This window comes from Macaca nemestrina, chromosome 14, assembly GCF_043159975.1.
Source record: "Macaca nemestrina isolate mMacNem1 chromosome 14, mMacNem.hap1, whole genome shotgun sequence".
Classification (NCBI taxonomy): Eukaryota; Metazoa; Chordata; class Mammalia; order Primates; family Cercopithecidae; genus Macaca; species Macaca nemestrina.
The window spans coordinates 113,386,509-113,401,433 of record NC_092138.1 but is presented as its reverse complement, the minus strand read 5'-3'; the positions used below and the strand labels follow the sequence as shown (position 1 = coordinate 113,401,433).

Sequence of the window (14,925 nt, the reverse complement as noted above, 5' to 3'; positions counted from 1 at the left end):
TGATGCGGCACAAGGAAGCCGGGATGCTGCTGGCTTTCAGACACTTGTGCTGTGGAGCTCCTGGGCAGACGGGGTACTTCCTGGCAGTTGGAATGTCAACATTCTCCTTGGCAGTGGAATCGACTAAGAAACTTGCCAGGTCTTTACCCTTCAGTTCCATGACTTCGTCATCAGAATTCTTGTTCCAGCAAGACTAAAAGTGACATTTCACTTTAAATAAATGACTTAACCCTTGCATTGCCTTTATGTGTAGAATGAAGATGATGTTTTTGTTTCCTTCTTACCTCAGCAGTAAAATTTAAGATTAAAATTAAAGATTTTTTTTTTAGATTAAAGATTTTTTTAAAGATTTAAGGTTATGGAAATCCATAACCTTAAAATCATCTTAACTTACAGGCATGCAGACTACCAAAATAGAATCTTGAAAACAATAGAAAATCAGACCTATAGCCTGGGTGCAGTGGCTCACACATGTAATCCCAGCACTTCGGGAGGCTGAGGCGGGCAGATCACCTGAGGTCAGGAGGTTGAGACTAGCCTGGGCAACATGGTGAAACCCCATCTACTGAAAAAAAATACAAAAACTAGCCAGGCATGGTGCGTGCTCCTGTAGTCCCAGCTACTCGGGAGGCTGAGGTGGGTAAATCACTTGAACCCAGGAGGCGGAGGCTGCAGTGAGCTGAGATTGCCCCACTGCATCACTCCAGCCTGGGTGACAGAGCGAGACTCCATTGAAAAAAAAAAAAATCAGACCTATATAACAAATAATGAAACATTTCCCAATAATGAAAAGCCCAGAACCAAACTAAACTGGTGAATTCTATCAAATATTAAAAGAAGAATGAACACCAGTCCTTCTCACATGCTTCCAATAAATAGAACACTCACATTCATTTTACGAAGCCAGTATTACACTGATAGCAAAGCCAAGGGAAGGCATCACAAGAAAACTACAGACCCAATCCCTGCGACTACAGATACAAAAATCCTCAACAAAATAGTGACCAACTGAATCTAGCAGTTTATTAAAAGGGTTTATACATCAAGACCTAGTGGGATTTATCCCAGGAATGTAAGATTGCTTCAACATGTGAAAATCAGTATGATATACCATATTAGAAGAATGGGAAAGACCCACATAATCAGCTCAGTAGATATGAAAAAAAACTGCACAGAACCCAAAACCCTTTGATGATTAAAAAAAAAAAATCAAACCAGGAATACAAAGGAACTTTTTTTTTTGAGACGGAGTCTTACTCTGTCACCCAGGCTAGAGTGCAGTGGCTGGATCTCAGCTCACTGCAAGCTCCGCCTCCCGGGTTTACGCCATTCTTCTGCCTCAGCCTCCCGAGTAGCTGGGACTACAGGTGCCCGCCACCTCACCCGGCTAGTTTTTTGTATTTTTTAGTAGAGGTGGGGTTTCACCGTGTTAGCCAGGATGGTCTCGATCTCCTGACCTCGTGATCCACCCGTCTCGGCCTCCCAAAGTGCTGGGATTACAGGCTTGAGCCACCGTGCCCGGCCCAAAGGAACTTTTTTTATTAATAAAAGACAATTACGAAAAACTCATAGCTAACATTATACTTGATAGTAAGAATGAAAGCCTTTCCTCTAAGATCAGGAAAGATGTTTGAAAATCTTACTGTTACTGCTTCTTTTCAACATTGTACTAGAGGTTTTAGCCAGAGCAGTTAAGTAAGGAAAAGAAGTAAAAAGCATCTTTATGGCCGGGCACGGTGGCTCAAGCCTGTAATCCCAGCACTTTGGGAGGCCGAGACGGGCGGATCACGAGGTCAGGAGATCGAGACCATCCTGGCTAACACGGTGAAACCCCATCTCTACTAAAATACAAAAAAAATTAGCCGGGCGAGGTGGCGGGCGCCTGTACTCCCAGCTACTCGGGAGACTGAGGCAGGAGAATGGCGTGAACCCGGGAGACGGGGCTTGCAGTGAGCTGAGATCCAGCCACTGCACTCCAGCCTGGGCAACAGAGCCAGACTCCGTCTCAAAAAAAAAAAAAAAGGCATCTTTATTGGAAAGAAAAAAGCAAAACTATCTCTTTTCATAGGTGGTGTGATCTTATTTCTAGAAACCCTGACAAATCCACTCAAAGACACTATTAGAGATAATAAGCTTAGCAGGATGCAAGATTAATATGTAAAAGTTGATTATATTTTGATACAACTAGCAACGAACAATCTGAAAAGGAAGTTGAAACAATTCCATTTACAATAACATCAAAAAGAATAAAACACTTCGGAATAAATAGAACCAAAGAAATATAAGACTTACATGCTGAAAACTGCAAACATTGTTGAAAAGAATTAAAAGAACACTTAAATAGGCCGGGCGCAGTGGCTCACGCCTGTAATCCCAGCGCTTTGGGAGGCCCAGGTGGGTGGATCACCTGAGGTCAGGAGTTCAAGACTAGCCTGGCCAACATGGTAAAACCCTGTCTCAGCCGGGCGCGGTGGCTCAAGCCTGTAATCCCAGCACTTTGGGAGGCTGAGACGGGCGGATCACAAGGTCAGGAGATTGAGACCATCCTGGCTAACACGGCGAAACCCCGTCTCTACTAAAAAATACAAAAAGCTAGCCGGGCGAGGTGGCGGGCGCCTGTAGTCCCAGCTACTCGGGAGGCTGAGGCAGGAGAATGGTGTGAACCCGGGAGGCGGAGCTTGCAGTGAGCTGAGATCCGGCCACTGCACTCCAGCCCGGGTGACAGAGCGAGACTCCGTCTCAAAAAAAAAAAAAAAAAAAAAAAAAAAACCCTGTCTCTACTAATAATACAAAAATTAGCCGGGCATGGTGGCACACAACTGTAATCCCAGCTACTCTGGAGACTGAGGCAGGAGAATCACTTGAACCCGGGAGGCGGAGATTGCAGTGAGCTGAGATCCCTCCATTGCACTCCAGCCTGGGCAACAAAAGTGAAACGCTGTCTCAAAAAAAAAAAAAAACAAAAAACCCACCTAAATAAATGTGAAGACATCCTGTTTTCATGGACTGGAAGACTTAGTATTGTTTTGTTTTTTGCATTTTTTGGTGTTTTTTCATTTTTAGTAGAGATGAGGTCTCACTAAGTTGCCCAGGCTGTTCTCAAACTCCCAAGTTCACATGATCTTCCCAAAGAGCTTAGATAACAGACATGAGCTACCACGTCCAGCCAAAGACTTAGTATCAGTGTGACCATTTCTGTAAAAAAGGCAGTTGGAATACATCTGTAGATCAGTTTGGGGAGTGCTGCCATCTAACACTAAGTCTTAGTAACTTGTACTGTGTGGTACAATGAAATATTAATGAAAAAAAGGGATGAAGTTCTGTCACATGCTACAACATGGATGAACTTTGGAAATGTTATACTAAGGGAAAACAGTCACAAATAATCACATTTTGTAATTCCATTTATGAAACTCACAGTATAAGAAAATCTGTAGAGACAAAGTAGATTAGTGGTTGCCAGGGAATGGAGAGAGGAGGAATTCAGGCTAACCTCCAAGAAAATATTTAAAAAATTTTTTAGCAGCCAGGCATGGTGGTGCATGCATCTCTTTGGGAGACTGAGGCAAGGAGGATTGTTTGAGCCCCAGAAGTTTGAGTCCAGCCTGGGCAACGTAGTGAGACTCTCTTTCTCTTTCTTTTTTTTTTTAAGTTTCTTTAAAAATGAAGACTGTAAGGCCAGGCAAGGTGGCTCACATCTATAATCCTAACATTTTGGGAGGGTGAGGTGGAAGGATTGCTTGAGGCCAGGGATTTGAGACTAGCCTGTGCAATATAGCAAGACCCCATCTCTACAAAACATGGAAAAATTAGGGTGTTGGTCTATGCCTGTAGTCCTAGCCACTTAGGAGGCTGAGACAGGGCTCTGGTGTTCAAGTTACAGTGGGCTATGAATATGCCACTGCACTCCAGCCTGGACAAGAGTGAGGCTAGACTATCTCTCAAAAAACCAAAAACTAGTTTGTAAATATGTTTATTTAATAATTATCTTCCTTTTTCCAGTAAATATGTTTCTCTTTTGTAAATAGACCAGCAGAAGTAGATACTGTGGATGCCTTCCAGGGTCGGCAGAAGGATTGTGTTATTGTTACATGTGTCAGAGCAAATAGCGGGCAAGGTTCAATTGGGTGAGTTACTGTCATTGTTGCTCTTTTATACTTTTATACATTGTTGCTTGTTTATAATTCAGGATTAGGTTCATTATCACTGTTAGAGAACACCATTTGCTTTCTTAATTTTCTTTTGTGAAAACCTGTGTAATATTATGAAAGTTTCTCTTTTAAGTTGTGAAATAGACCCACTGTTAGATCTTGGTGCAGTCTTGGCCCACTGCAACCTCCACCTCCTGGGTTCAAGCAATTCTTCTGCATCAGCCCCCCAAGTAGCTGGGACTACAGGCATGTGCTACCACGCCCAGTTGATTTTTGTATTTTTCTGTAGAGACAGGGTTTCACCATGTTGCCCAGGCTGCTCTCAAACTCCTGAGCTCCAGTGCTCCACCCGTTTCGGCCTCCCAAAATGCTGGGGTTATAGGCCTGAGCCACCATGCCTGGTTTTGGTGTCTTTTATATTAACCCATTTCATAGTGTGAATCTGTTCTTTTATTTAATAAGATACAAATAGACAATTAGATTAAGTATACTTTGCAGAGGCATGTTACTCTCCATGGTATGTGTCAAAGTGTCATTGTTTTTTGTGTTTTCCTGCTTTGGCTAAGTTTGTTAACCTTAACTACTGTCAGTGTATTTAAGATGCTAAGGACAATCTGTATGAGTGACAGAATATTCCCCCAAGCCCAAGACTCTTACATAATTATTTGTTCTTTGTCATGAGAAGCAGATAGAATTTACAGGTTATAAATTAGTTTGTTTTCAAATAAAATAGTAATTAAAGTAATCTTCGCCTCTCCCTGGGATGGGCTGCATATACAGAGACCAGTTATGTCTCAGGGTCAGTTTATAAATAGTCCTTTCTCTCCCAGCTAATTTGAAATTTCACTTTTGTCGTACACCAGTTCTATTTCTGAGCTCTTTTTCTGAGCTGTTGAAGTATTTATCTGCTGTTCATGTATTTCTACACTAGTTCTACAATATCTTAACAACCTGGATATATTTAAATGTAAGAATAAAGTGAATGGGCTGGTACCACATTTTTAGGATTTTTTAAGTCTTCAGGATTGCACTGTTAAAATTTCCAATTATCTCATCCAGGTAAAAATAGGAAATTGATAGATACATCACTTTGAAGGAAGCCCTGAGGTTTTGGTTTGTTTACTGTTTTTAATAGGAATTCTTCTGTGCCCGGTACCCTGTATTGGGACAGAGAGTAAGAAAGCACTGTGACTTCTAGAGGAGTGGAGGAATCCCGGAAAAGCTGCCTGCAGTCCACCTGTGTCTCACATGGGCATGCTGAGTCATTCCTAGAGTCCACCTGTGTGTCACACGTTCACGCTGAGTCATTCTAGAGTCCAACCTGTGTCTCACACGGGCACACCGAGTCATTCTAGTCTACCTGTGTCTCACATGGGCACGCTGAGCCATTCTAGAGTCCATCTGTGTCTCACATGAGGACGCTGAGCCATTCTAGAGTCCATCTGTGTCTCACATGAGGATGCTGAGTCATTCTAGAGTCCGTCTGTGTCTTGGGCATGCTGAGTCATTCTAGAGTCCACTTTGTGTCTCACACGTTCACGCTGAGTCATTCTAGAGTCCACCTGTGTCTCGGGCACGCTGAGTTATTCTAGAGTCCACATTGTGTCTCACACGGGCACGCCAAGTCATTCTAGAGTCGTCCTGTGTCTCGGGCACACTAAGTCATTGTAGAGTCCACCTGTGTCTCACACAGGTGTGTTAAATCATTCTAGACAAAGAAGGAACTCTTTTTTTATTGCCTAGATTCCTGGCAAGTTTGCAGAGATTGAATGTCACCATCACACGAGCCAAGTACAGCCTCTTCATCCTCGGACATTTGAGGACCCTAATGGTAGGTACCAGAGAGCTCAGAAATTTACCCGTTGTTACTATTGTTTGTTTGAGTTTTTGTTCTTATTTTCCATCAAACTGTAAATGATTTCTGGATTACAAAATAATGGTTGTTATGTTTTCCAGCAACTTCTTCCTAGGAGCTTTTGTGTACACGTGAACCATTCGCCTTTTTTCAGCCCAGAACCCAAGTATCTACACTGGGCTCTCAAGGTGACCATTTTAAAACAAATTATCCACATCATAGGATTATTGTTAAGAAGGTATATTAAATCCACAAATGTAAAGTGCCATAGCAATTACTTGGCACTTAGTAAACACTCAGTAAATGTGACTGTTTATTGGCCCAGCTTAATGCCAGAGAGAGTTTGCAGGCGCGTACTCTGCTCTGCTTTTCTGCTGGCACTGGGAGCCGTGCTGCTCACTCTGTTTCTCTAGCACTTAGCGCCTCCGGCATTCTTCTGCCAGGACCGGCGCCCCTCTGGAAGAGGTGTACGAGTTTCCAACTTTAGTAGACAAATGGTACAACTTAATTCACTGATACCACAGCTAGATGTCTCACGTATTTGCTGTTTGTCTCATTAGGGGTAATAGCTTTGTAGGTTTTCTCATTTCTCTTTTTATAAAGTCATTGATTTCATCTAAGAAGAGCCAACTTGGTGGCTGTTTCCCCTGGTTTTGGTTCCTGCCACCAGGTGGCACTCAGATACACCTTTCTCGTTTCACTCTTCTCTATCACTCCCGCCTTTGTCGTTTGTATGCCTACTCTGAAGGAAGTTTTAAAAGCTGTGTACCTTTTATTTTTATGTACCTCCCATTTTTAAGTTGATAGAAAAATTCTTTGTACGTTTAAATATTACTGAAGATTATGTTTCTGATGTATTATCAATATTGACATTTTAAAATACAGCAATTAAAACTATTACATCGCTCTTAAATATATTCAGTGGAATAGAAAGCAATATTATTTTATTTTTTCCTCTCTTTGAAATTGTACTTCTGTTCCTACTTGTTTGGGATAAGATTCACTGGGGTAATCTCTTTTTAGAATTAAAAGCCTTTATATTAATCTCACTGAGCTACATCTCTCTCATGATAATTTCTGTATAACTTGAAAGTTTAAAAAGTTGTATTCCCCCCCCTCCTTTTTTTTTTGGATACAGGGTCTCGCTCTGTCACCTTGGCTGGAGTGCAGTGGTGCAATTACAGCTCACTGCAGCCTCTGCCTCCTGGATTTAAGCTATTCTCCCTCCTCAGCCTCCTGAGTAGCTGAGACTACAGGTGCATGTACCACCACACCCTGATAATTTTTTGTGCTTTTAGTAGAGACAGGGTCTTACCACGTTGTCCAGGCTGGTCTCAAACTCCTGGGCTCAAGTCATCCCACCTCGGCCTAAAAAGTTGATTTTTATAACTACTTGGGGAACCCATGTGAAGGGTGCATGCAACCTCTCAGTGCTTTCTTTGCAACTTCCTGTAAATCTATAGTTATCTCAAAATATAGGTTTGGATTTTTAAAAATTGCTTTTCCTGTGACCATAAGGATCTGAGTGTTAAAACATGATCTCTTGTCAGTTGAATAGCCTGTTAACACTTATTTGTACAGTTGAGCAAAACAAGACAAATATTTTTAATATTACAGATTTTGATCATGTTTAAACCTGAAAAGTAAATGAAATGTTACTAGAGATACATCTTTTAGTGATGCCTTGATTAAAGGCGCTTCATGGGCACTACTGTTTTTCATCCTCCCTTTATTTGGCAACTCAGGGTGTTGATGTGTCTTGGCATTGCACTCTGTGGATGGATGAGGCCCATCGTGATTATGAAGCCTGCGGTGCAGCAGGCAGGGCAGCCCAAGGAGGACATGGGAAGCTGGGGCTTGGAAGTTTATTCACATTCCATTTAGACAGTATTTGGGAGCCCTTGGGTCACACACCCTTCCACAACTGTACAGACCACTGACCTCCAGCTAATGGCACCGACATTGTCTTCACTCTAGGAAGGCAGTGCTACAAAAAGAGACAGACTAGAATCTAAAAATTCCCAATTTGTCAGCTGGGCTTTCTAACTTTTTTTGTCCTTGGGCTTTTTCTTTGTTGTTTTGGGGATTTGTTTGTTTTTGTTTTTAATTTTTTAGCCTAGTTCCCCTTCTGGAAATGGGATCAATCATTAAAGCGTTTGATTTCCTCTGTAAAACCAAAGCTAATTGTGCCTGCTCAGAACTGTTTTTGTAATCTTAGGAATGGATTAAACACCAACTTTAGGTGTGGTAAACTTAGCAAAAATAGCAAGGCCATCTGCTTCACATATGTGTTTGAGCCACAGGCTAAGGATCTCTAGAGATCTGAGTGAGAAAGAGAACTGAGCCACACAGCCTGGCACTCCCTCCACAGACCTGTCTGGAATATGCCAGCCACCGTGCCAAGCATTTTATTCTGGTCACATGACTTTCTCCAAACCTTAAAAAACTACTGTGAAGTCAGTTTATTACCATAGTTTATCAAATTCAACAAACCATTCATTATAATATGCACCACCACTATTTTATGTACCATTATTAGACTATGATACAGTGCTTTATTTTCACTTAGAACTTTCATATTTATTGAAAGGACTCTTTTAAGACTTGAGACAGATTTTTATCACATTCTTATGCATACATAAAAGAGAAAATACAAGTAAAATAATAGGTTAAGATATTCCTAAAATTATTTCACTTTCAGAATCTAGCACAAATGAATCACTTCCCAGTCCATAGTCACCAGTGTTGCCATTCATCCTCAGCGCAGTAGTAAGATTGGCAGTTTAGCGTTTGCTAAGAGTTTCAACATTGTCTCCAGGATTTTCTTAGAACCCTTGATCTCCAGTGTATAAAGTTTTTTTGGTTTTTGTTTTTTTTTTGAGACAGAGTCTCACCCTGTCGCCCAGGCTGGAGTGCAGTGGTGCAATCTCAGCTTACTGCAACCTCTGCCTCCTGGGTTCAGGTGATTCCTGTGCCTCAGCCTCTCAAGTAGCTGGGATTACAGGTGTGCGCCACCACACTTGGCTCATTTTGGTATTTTTAGTAGAGACGGGGTTTCACCATGTTGCCCAGGCTGGTCTTGAACTCCTGACCTCAGGTGATCCGCCTGCCTCGGCCTCCCAGAGTGTTAGGATTACAGGCGTAAGTCATTGCACCCAGCCCAAGGCATAAGTTTTAATGCTGGTGTTTTCTTGTCTTATCAGAAAATGTCTGTAGAAAGTTTTCAGGCGAGATCTTTAAATGGTTTATTGACTAAAAGTCTAAGGGTTATAATTGCCTCATCATGAAATCCCCAAGGACAGGTACATGGCCAAGAGGGTCCCCAAGGTCAGAAATGGTAAAATGTGAAAGCAATGTGCACTTCAGAATCCATTAAATAAAATATTACTCCTATTTTACAGATGAGGAAACAAGCTCAGAAAGGTCAAGTGACTTGACTAAGGTCACACAGCAAGTAAATACTGTGCAACCTCCCTGCTTCCCTAACATATCCTTAGGAATAGTACAGGAGCCCCCATGAGAGGGTAGCTATCCTTTTTCTTCTTCTCTTTCTTCTTTCTAAAGAGACCTGAGTTCTAGTGGTTGTAAAGCAGCAGCCTCCTCTGAGGAAGCTGTCGGGAAGAGAGGAGAGATGGATGTGTTTGGCGACTTTCCCGAGATGGGATTTTATGTCTTAAGCTCCTTTAGGAAACAGGCAGAAAGTGAGATGATCTCTTGGAGATCTCAGTGATGAAGATGTTTTAGCCATTTGGGGTTTGAGAGGCCTTTGGAAATCCAATGAAAGCCATGGGCCTTTTTCTGGAATAGTCACATGCACTCAGAAGTTTGCTTTCTGAAACCAGACCTTCCTGTTTGGGAATGTTAGCCCTGCCAAGAGGTGTAGGCAGTACTCTAGATCACCAGAGTCCAAAGGACCTTTCTGTCATCATGGAAATGTTTTGTGTCTGCACTGCTCAGTACAACAGCCATTAGTCACGTGTGACCGCTGTGTACTTCAAATGTGGCTGCTGCAATTTAGGAACAGAGTTTTATATTTTGTTTTATTTTAATTAATTGAAATAGAAATAGCAACATGATGCTCCTAGTGACTAGTGCAGACCTGCATTGCAGTTGAATGCACCGATAAAAATGGTTGACGTTCAGCCAGGCGCGGTGGCTCACGCCCGTAATCCCAGCACTTTGGGAGGCTGAGGTGGGCGGATCATGAGTTCAGGAGATCGAGACCATCCTGGCTAACATGGTGAAACCCCGTCTCTACTAAAAATACAAAAAATTAGCTGGGTGTGGTGACGGGCGCCTGTAGTCCCAGCTGCTTGGGAGGCTGAGGCAGGAGAATGGTGTGAACCCGGGAGGCGGAGTTTGCAGTGAGCCAGGATCGCACCACTGCACTCCAGCCTGGCGACAGAGTGAGACTCCATCTCAAAAAAAAAAAAAAAAAAAAGTTGAAGTTCTCCCTTATAGGCTGTGACCAGGTCTTTTCTTTTTCTTTAGGAATGGGACTTTATCATTTTGTATTCGAATTTATTTTTTCCTTTCATGCTTGTCTGACGAGTAATGAATCTTGAGAATCTGTTCATACAATAATATATATTACTTGTTCAGAAATGAAAGCTGGAACTCTATGCTTCCCAAGCAGTGTTTCTTTGGGGTGTAATTCTTTCTCCCTTCTCATTGTTTCAAGGAAAACCAGCATTGGAATCAGCTGATTCAGGATGCTCAGAAGCGTGGTGCCATTATTAAGACCTGTGACAAAAACTATAGACATGATGCAATGAAGATTCTGAAACTCAAGCCCGTGCTACAGAGAAGTCTCACTCACCCTCCTACCATAGCCCCAGAGGTATCCAGACCCCAGGGTGGCTTGCCCAGCAGCAAGCTAGACAGTGGATTTGCCAAGACATCTTTTGCTGCTTCTCTATACCACACACCCTCTGACTCCAGGGAAACTACTCTTACTGTTACTTCAAAGGACCCTGAAAGACCTCCTGTTCATGACCAACTTCGGGACCCACGACTGCTGAAGAGGATGGGCATTGAGGTCAAAGGAGGAATATTCCTATGGGATCCACAGCCCTCGAGCCCCCAGCATCCTGGAGCAACACCTCCTGCAGGAGAGCCGAGCTTCCCTGTCGTTCACCAGGACCTGGGCCATGTACAGCAGCCTGCTGCTGTAGTGGCTGCTCTGAGCAGCCACAAACCTCCCGTGCAGGGCGAACCTCCAGCTGCCAGTCCCGAGGCTTCCACGTGTCAGAGCAAATGTGATGACCCAGAAGAGGAGCTCTGTCACAGGAGAGAGGCCAGGGCTTTCAGTGAAGGTGAGCAGGAGAAGTGTGGTTCCGAGACCCCTCACACCAGGAGGAACTCTAGGTGGGACAAGAGGAGACCGGAGCAGGAGGACAGCAGTTCCAAGAAAAGAAAGCTTTTATAGGAAAGCCCAATGACATGGGCCAGCAGCCACAGCATATTGTAAACTGAAGATGACCAGCTCGGGGGACCATCTAGATAAGCTTATTTGTTTTTTGTAAGGAGCTTGTGTGCTGTTGGAAAACACGGAAAATGCATCCTTAATGCCTGAGCCTCTGGTCATCTTCAGTACTTTCTGTCATTTGCAAAAGCTTTCAGAGGGCATTGTGTATCAGTAATAATGTCCTTGAAGTCAGAGACCGGAAATGTTGATCTCTTACTCTTCTATAGACAAGGAGGTCAGACTGGAGTGAATGTTGTAAAAGTTGAAATGTATATTTGTATAGCAAATAACAAAATCCTTTTAAAATTTAATCTAGTAGACCGCTTTTCTTTCCCCTGTTTAAAATGTTAATCATTTTTCAACAGAACAAACTTTATATTTAAAAAAAAAAAAAGATGGGAGGAGGGCAGGTCCTTTCAACCATTGTTAGGGCAAGACAGATTTATTTAACAGCCTAGCTTGGAATAAGCTGAGTTAGTGCTGGTGTCTCTAGCTCTATTTAAAAAAAGCAAACCCCCCCGCCCCCCAAAAAAAACCTGGAGTCTCCTGGGGGACACTTTGGGCAGCAGAGTTGTGTTAGGTAAAATCCTGCTGACATGGTGCATTTTTAGACACAGGCCCAGGATATTCTATTTCTGGGATGAGTTCATTTACCTGTTTAGTATGCACATAGTTCCCTAGCTCAAATCCCTAATCTTCTTGAAAGAGAAGAATATGGAGTGAAAGAATAATTCTTGAACTATCATTTGAATGCTCCCAGCATATTGTGAGCTTTGTGTGACTGGTGAGGTACAGACATGTAGTTGCCAAATGCTAGATGAGCGCTGACTCAGCTGTGGAAGAATCACCTCAGCTTACAGATGTCAGACAGATGTAACTAGTTTTCCAGAAAGCCTGGGAAACTGTGTTCAACATTTCCCAAGGGACTCTGGTCACCAGGCAGCCTGGGAACCGCTGGGGCAGGCCAAATAGAATATTTTGGGCGGGAAAGGAGCAGCCGGTTTAAAATGAAGGGTAACCAGAAGAGTTCAGAACTGGGAAGAGAGTGGCAGACTTCCTGTGATCTTCAGAAATCATCTACCTGTTGAAAACACATGCTGTTTAGAATATCTGATAGATGTTTCCAGTTACCGTTAGAGGTGATAGTGTTTTTGTGGGGGAAAAAAATTGGCCATGGTGAATGGAGATGGAGGAGGCTCGGGACAAGGGAGGGGCGGGCTGCCTGATTCTGTCCAGTTTTCCAAGCAGCCACACAGTGAATTGGAGGATCCTAAACATGAGAATGTCCGCTGACAGTTGTAAAAACTAGGGGTCTGTAGTGAATGCGGTGCAGCCCCTACCTCATTTGGGGGTAGGAAAGTAGCTGAAGGTTCATGTGCATTATTTGACGTTTCCCTTGTCATTTTTAAGCAAAAAAGGATTTTGTGTTAGAAATTCTACTTGAGCAGATTATAAAGAGCTTTAAAAAACAACTTTTGCTTGCCAAAAGTTTGAACATTCGATTTCATTACCTGTGTCTCTCTTACTGGTGTCCTGACATCTGACTAACGTCGGCTGAAGACTCCTAAAACCCAGGCAGCAGGTGACTTCCTAGAGTGCTTTGTCCCCAGAGGCAGCTGCTGCTTCCTGTGTGGGGGCGGAGAGTTTGTCCTTGGCCATGCAGTGTGTGACAGTTCAGGACGGGGAGGGATGGGCCCCACTCTGTCTGGGTCAGGGGTTTTATCAGCCTCTTCCATGTGCCTTTGGGAAGAAATCTCGTTACTTTAAGTTTACTTTTCTGTTATCTTGATGAAGTGCCCATTTTAGCAGACGCTTATAGTGGTGACCACTTAGGGAACGTACAAACTCCTAAGCTTCCAAAGGGAGGCATGGAAAAACAGCTGGGGTCAGGGTGTCTCCCACACTGCTCATGTTAATACTGTTAACACCTGATTTGAGAAAAGTGTTCTCTAAAATGCATATTTTGCTGCCACACACTGAACAGTATTATTTCCAGTTAAGTTTGATGCCCGTTCACCTGTTGGTTCACCACTCACCAGATCTGATTCTGCAAGAATCAGTGGTAGAACTACGTCGTCCTTGCTAACAAGTGAGCCTGTGTCCTGTGACGGCCTTTCACAGCGGAATGCAGTTGTCCCTGACATTACTTTGGAAACTTCACTTGTTCCGGTTGGTACAGGTATTTGCCAAAGGCATTTAATGTGTTTACTGTGGCCCCTCTTGATGTGGCTGTCAGTGCAGCGTTGTTGAACAGGGCTATTATTTTTACAGGGTGTAAAGTGTGGCTCTTTGCTTTGTCTTTGCCATGGCATTAAGAGAAAGTTCCCTGTCTTCTTTCAATATTAGTTACTTCAACATGAATATGTGCTACTTACAAACTTGTTTTGTTTCTTTGTATATAACTTGCCTTGGATTTGTTGTGCGCAGTTTGTTGAGTTGTATGTTTTTGTGAATTATCAGGAGTAAATTTGACAAGTATATGTGAATAACCTCCTGTAAATGAATTTTATAACAAAAATGTACTGAACTATTTTTTAAAGTTGTGCAGATTAGCAATTTTTTGCTATAGCTTTGACTTTTCTATGCTGTGAATTAATAGCTGGGATTTGGCAAACAGTAGCCCTGTTGTCTTTGTTAAACCCTAAATTTTAAGAGGAAATGGCAGAATTAAAAGCAGAAACAAGACGGACATGGATTAGAAGTTATGTATTACTGAAGTAAACTACAAGGTACTAACATCCATTTCGTCTGCCATTTGGTTTGCTTTATGCTGAAATTACTTGGTGGGGATTTGTGTAATTCAGATATAAAAAGTTTCATTATCCAGCCCAGCCCTCCTTCCTCGCTCCTTTTGGACTCTTCTCTGTACAGTAATGAGGTGCGTTGAGGCCAGCTGTGCTGTTCAGTTACCGACTGAAGTTTGGTCCAACAGAAATACGTGCTCATCATTAGGCTGGAATTGGGGTGGAGGTGAGATGGGAGGAACAGATGGACAGTGACCCATGAAAGGAGCTCCCAGGGGCACTGGTGGAGGGACAGGGTAGAATTGCCCTGGCCAGGGGTAATTGCTGATGGTTATAGAAGTGGAACACGCTTTATAAAACAGTAACTTCAGGAAATGTAGTCAGCTTCCCCACACTTGTGCCTGTTGAAAGGCACTTGACCTCCGCCTCCGTGTCTCTCTCCGTACCCAGAAGTGTGTGCACGCAGCCCTCTTGGCCAGCTTGGTTCGTTCAGTATGCATACACAAATTACCAGGGAGGGTAAAATGGGGTTTGGGCCTTAGGGGGAATAATAAATTTGCCCAATGGCCAGGCGAGAGATGAGTGCTGCATGGTGGTCATCTGTGGAATTTGTTACTGCAGCAGCCTTAGCGACGGTTTTTGAAGTCACCAGACATCTCTCTCCTGACCCATCCGCCCCCACAATCGCCCCCACCTCCTGGGGTTCAC

The 14,925-nt window shown here is 43.1% G+C and overlaps 1 protein-coding gene across 9 annotated transcripts in view; it reads left to right on the top strand.

The window, feature by feature from the left end:
* LOC105464103 (senataxin) overlaps positions 1 to 14,213 on the top strand; it is a 103,307-nt gene extending 89,094 nt beyond the window's left edge. For 6 of the 9 annotated variants that reach the window (XM_071078497.1, XM_071078495.1, XM_071078494.1 and 3 more), the window contains 4 exons: positions 4,029 to 4,127; positions 5,895 to 5,982; positions 6,108 to 6,194; positions 10,688 to 14,213. In XM_071078497.1, coding sequence (XP_070934598.1) covers positions 4,029 to 4,127; positions 5,895 to 5,982; positions 6,108 to 6,194; positions 10,688 to 11,434 — 1,021 coding nt within the window. In that variant the 3' untranslated portion in view covers positions 11,435 to 14,213. Of the gene's footprint in view, positions 1 to 4,028; positions 4,128 to 5,286; positions 5,984 to 6,107; positions 6,195 to 10,687 lie in introns of those variants that run through there. The other 3 variants (XM_071078499.1, XM_071078500.1, XM_071078501.1) reach the window with 2 other exon arrangements.
* The last annotated feature ends 712 nt before the right edge of the window (positions 14,214 to 14,925 follow it).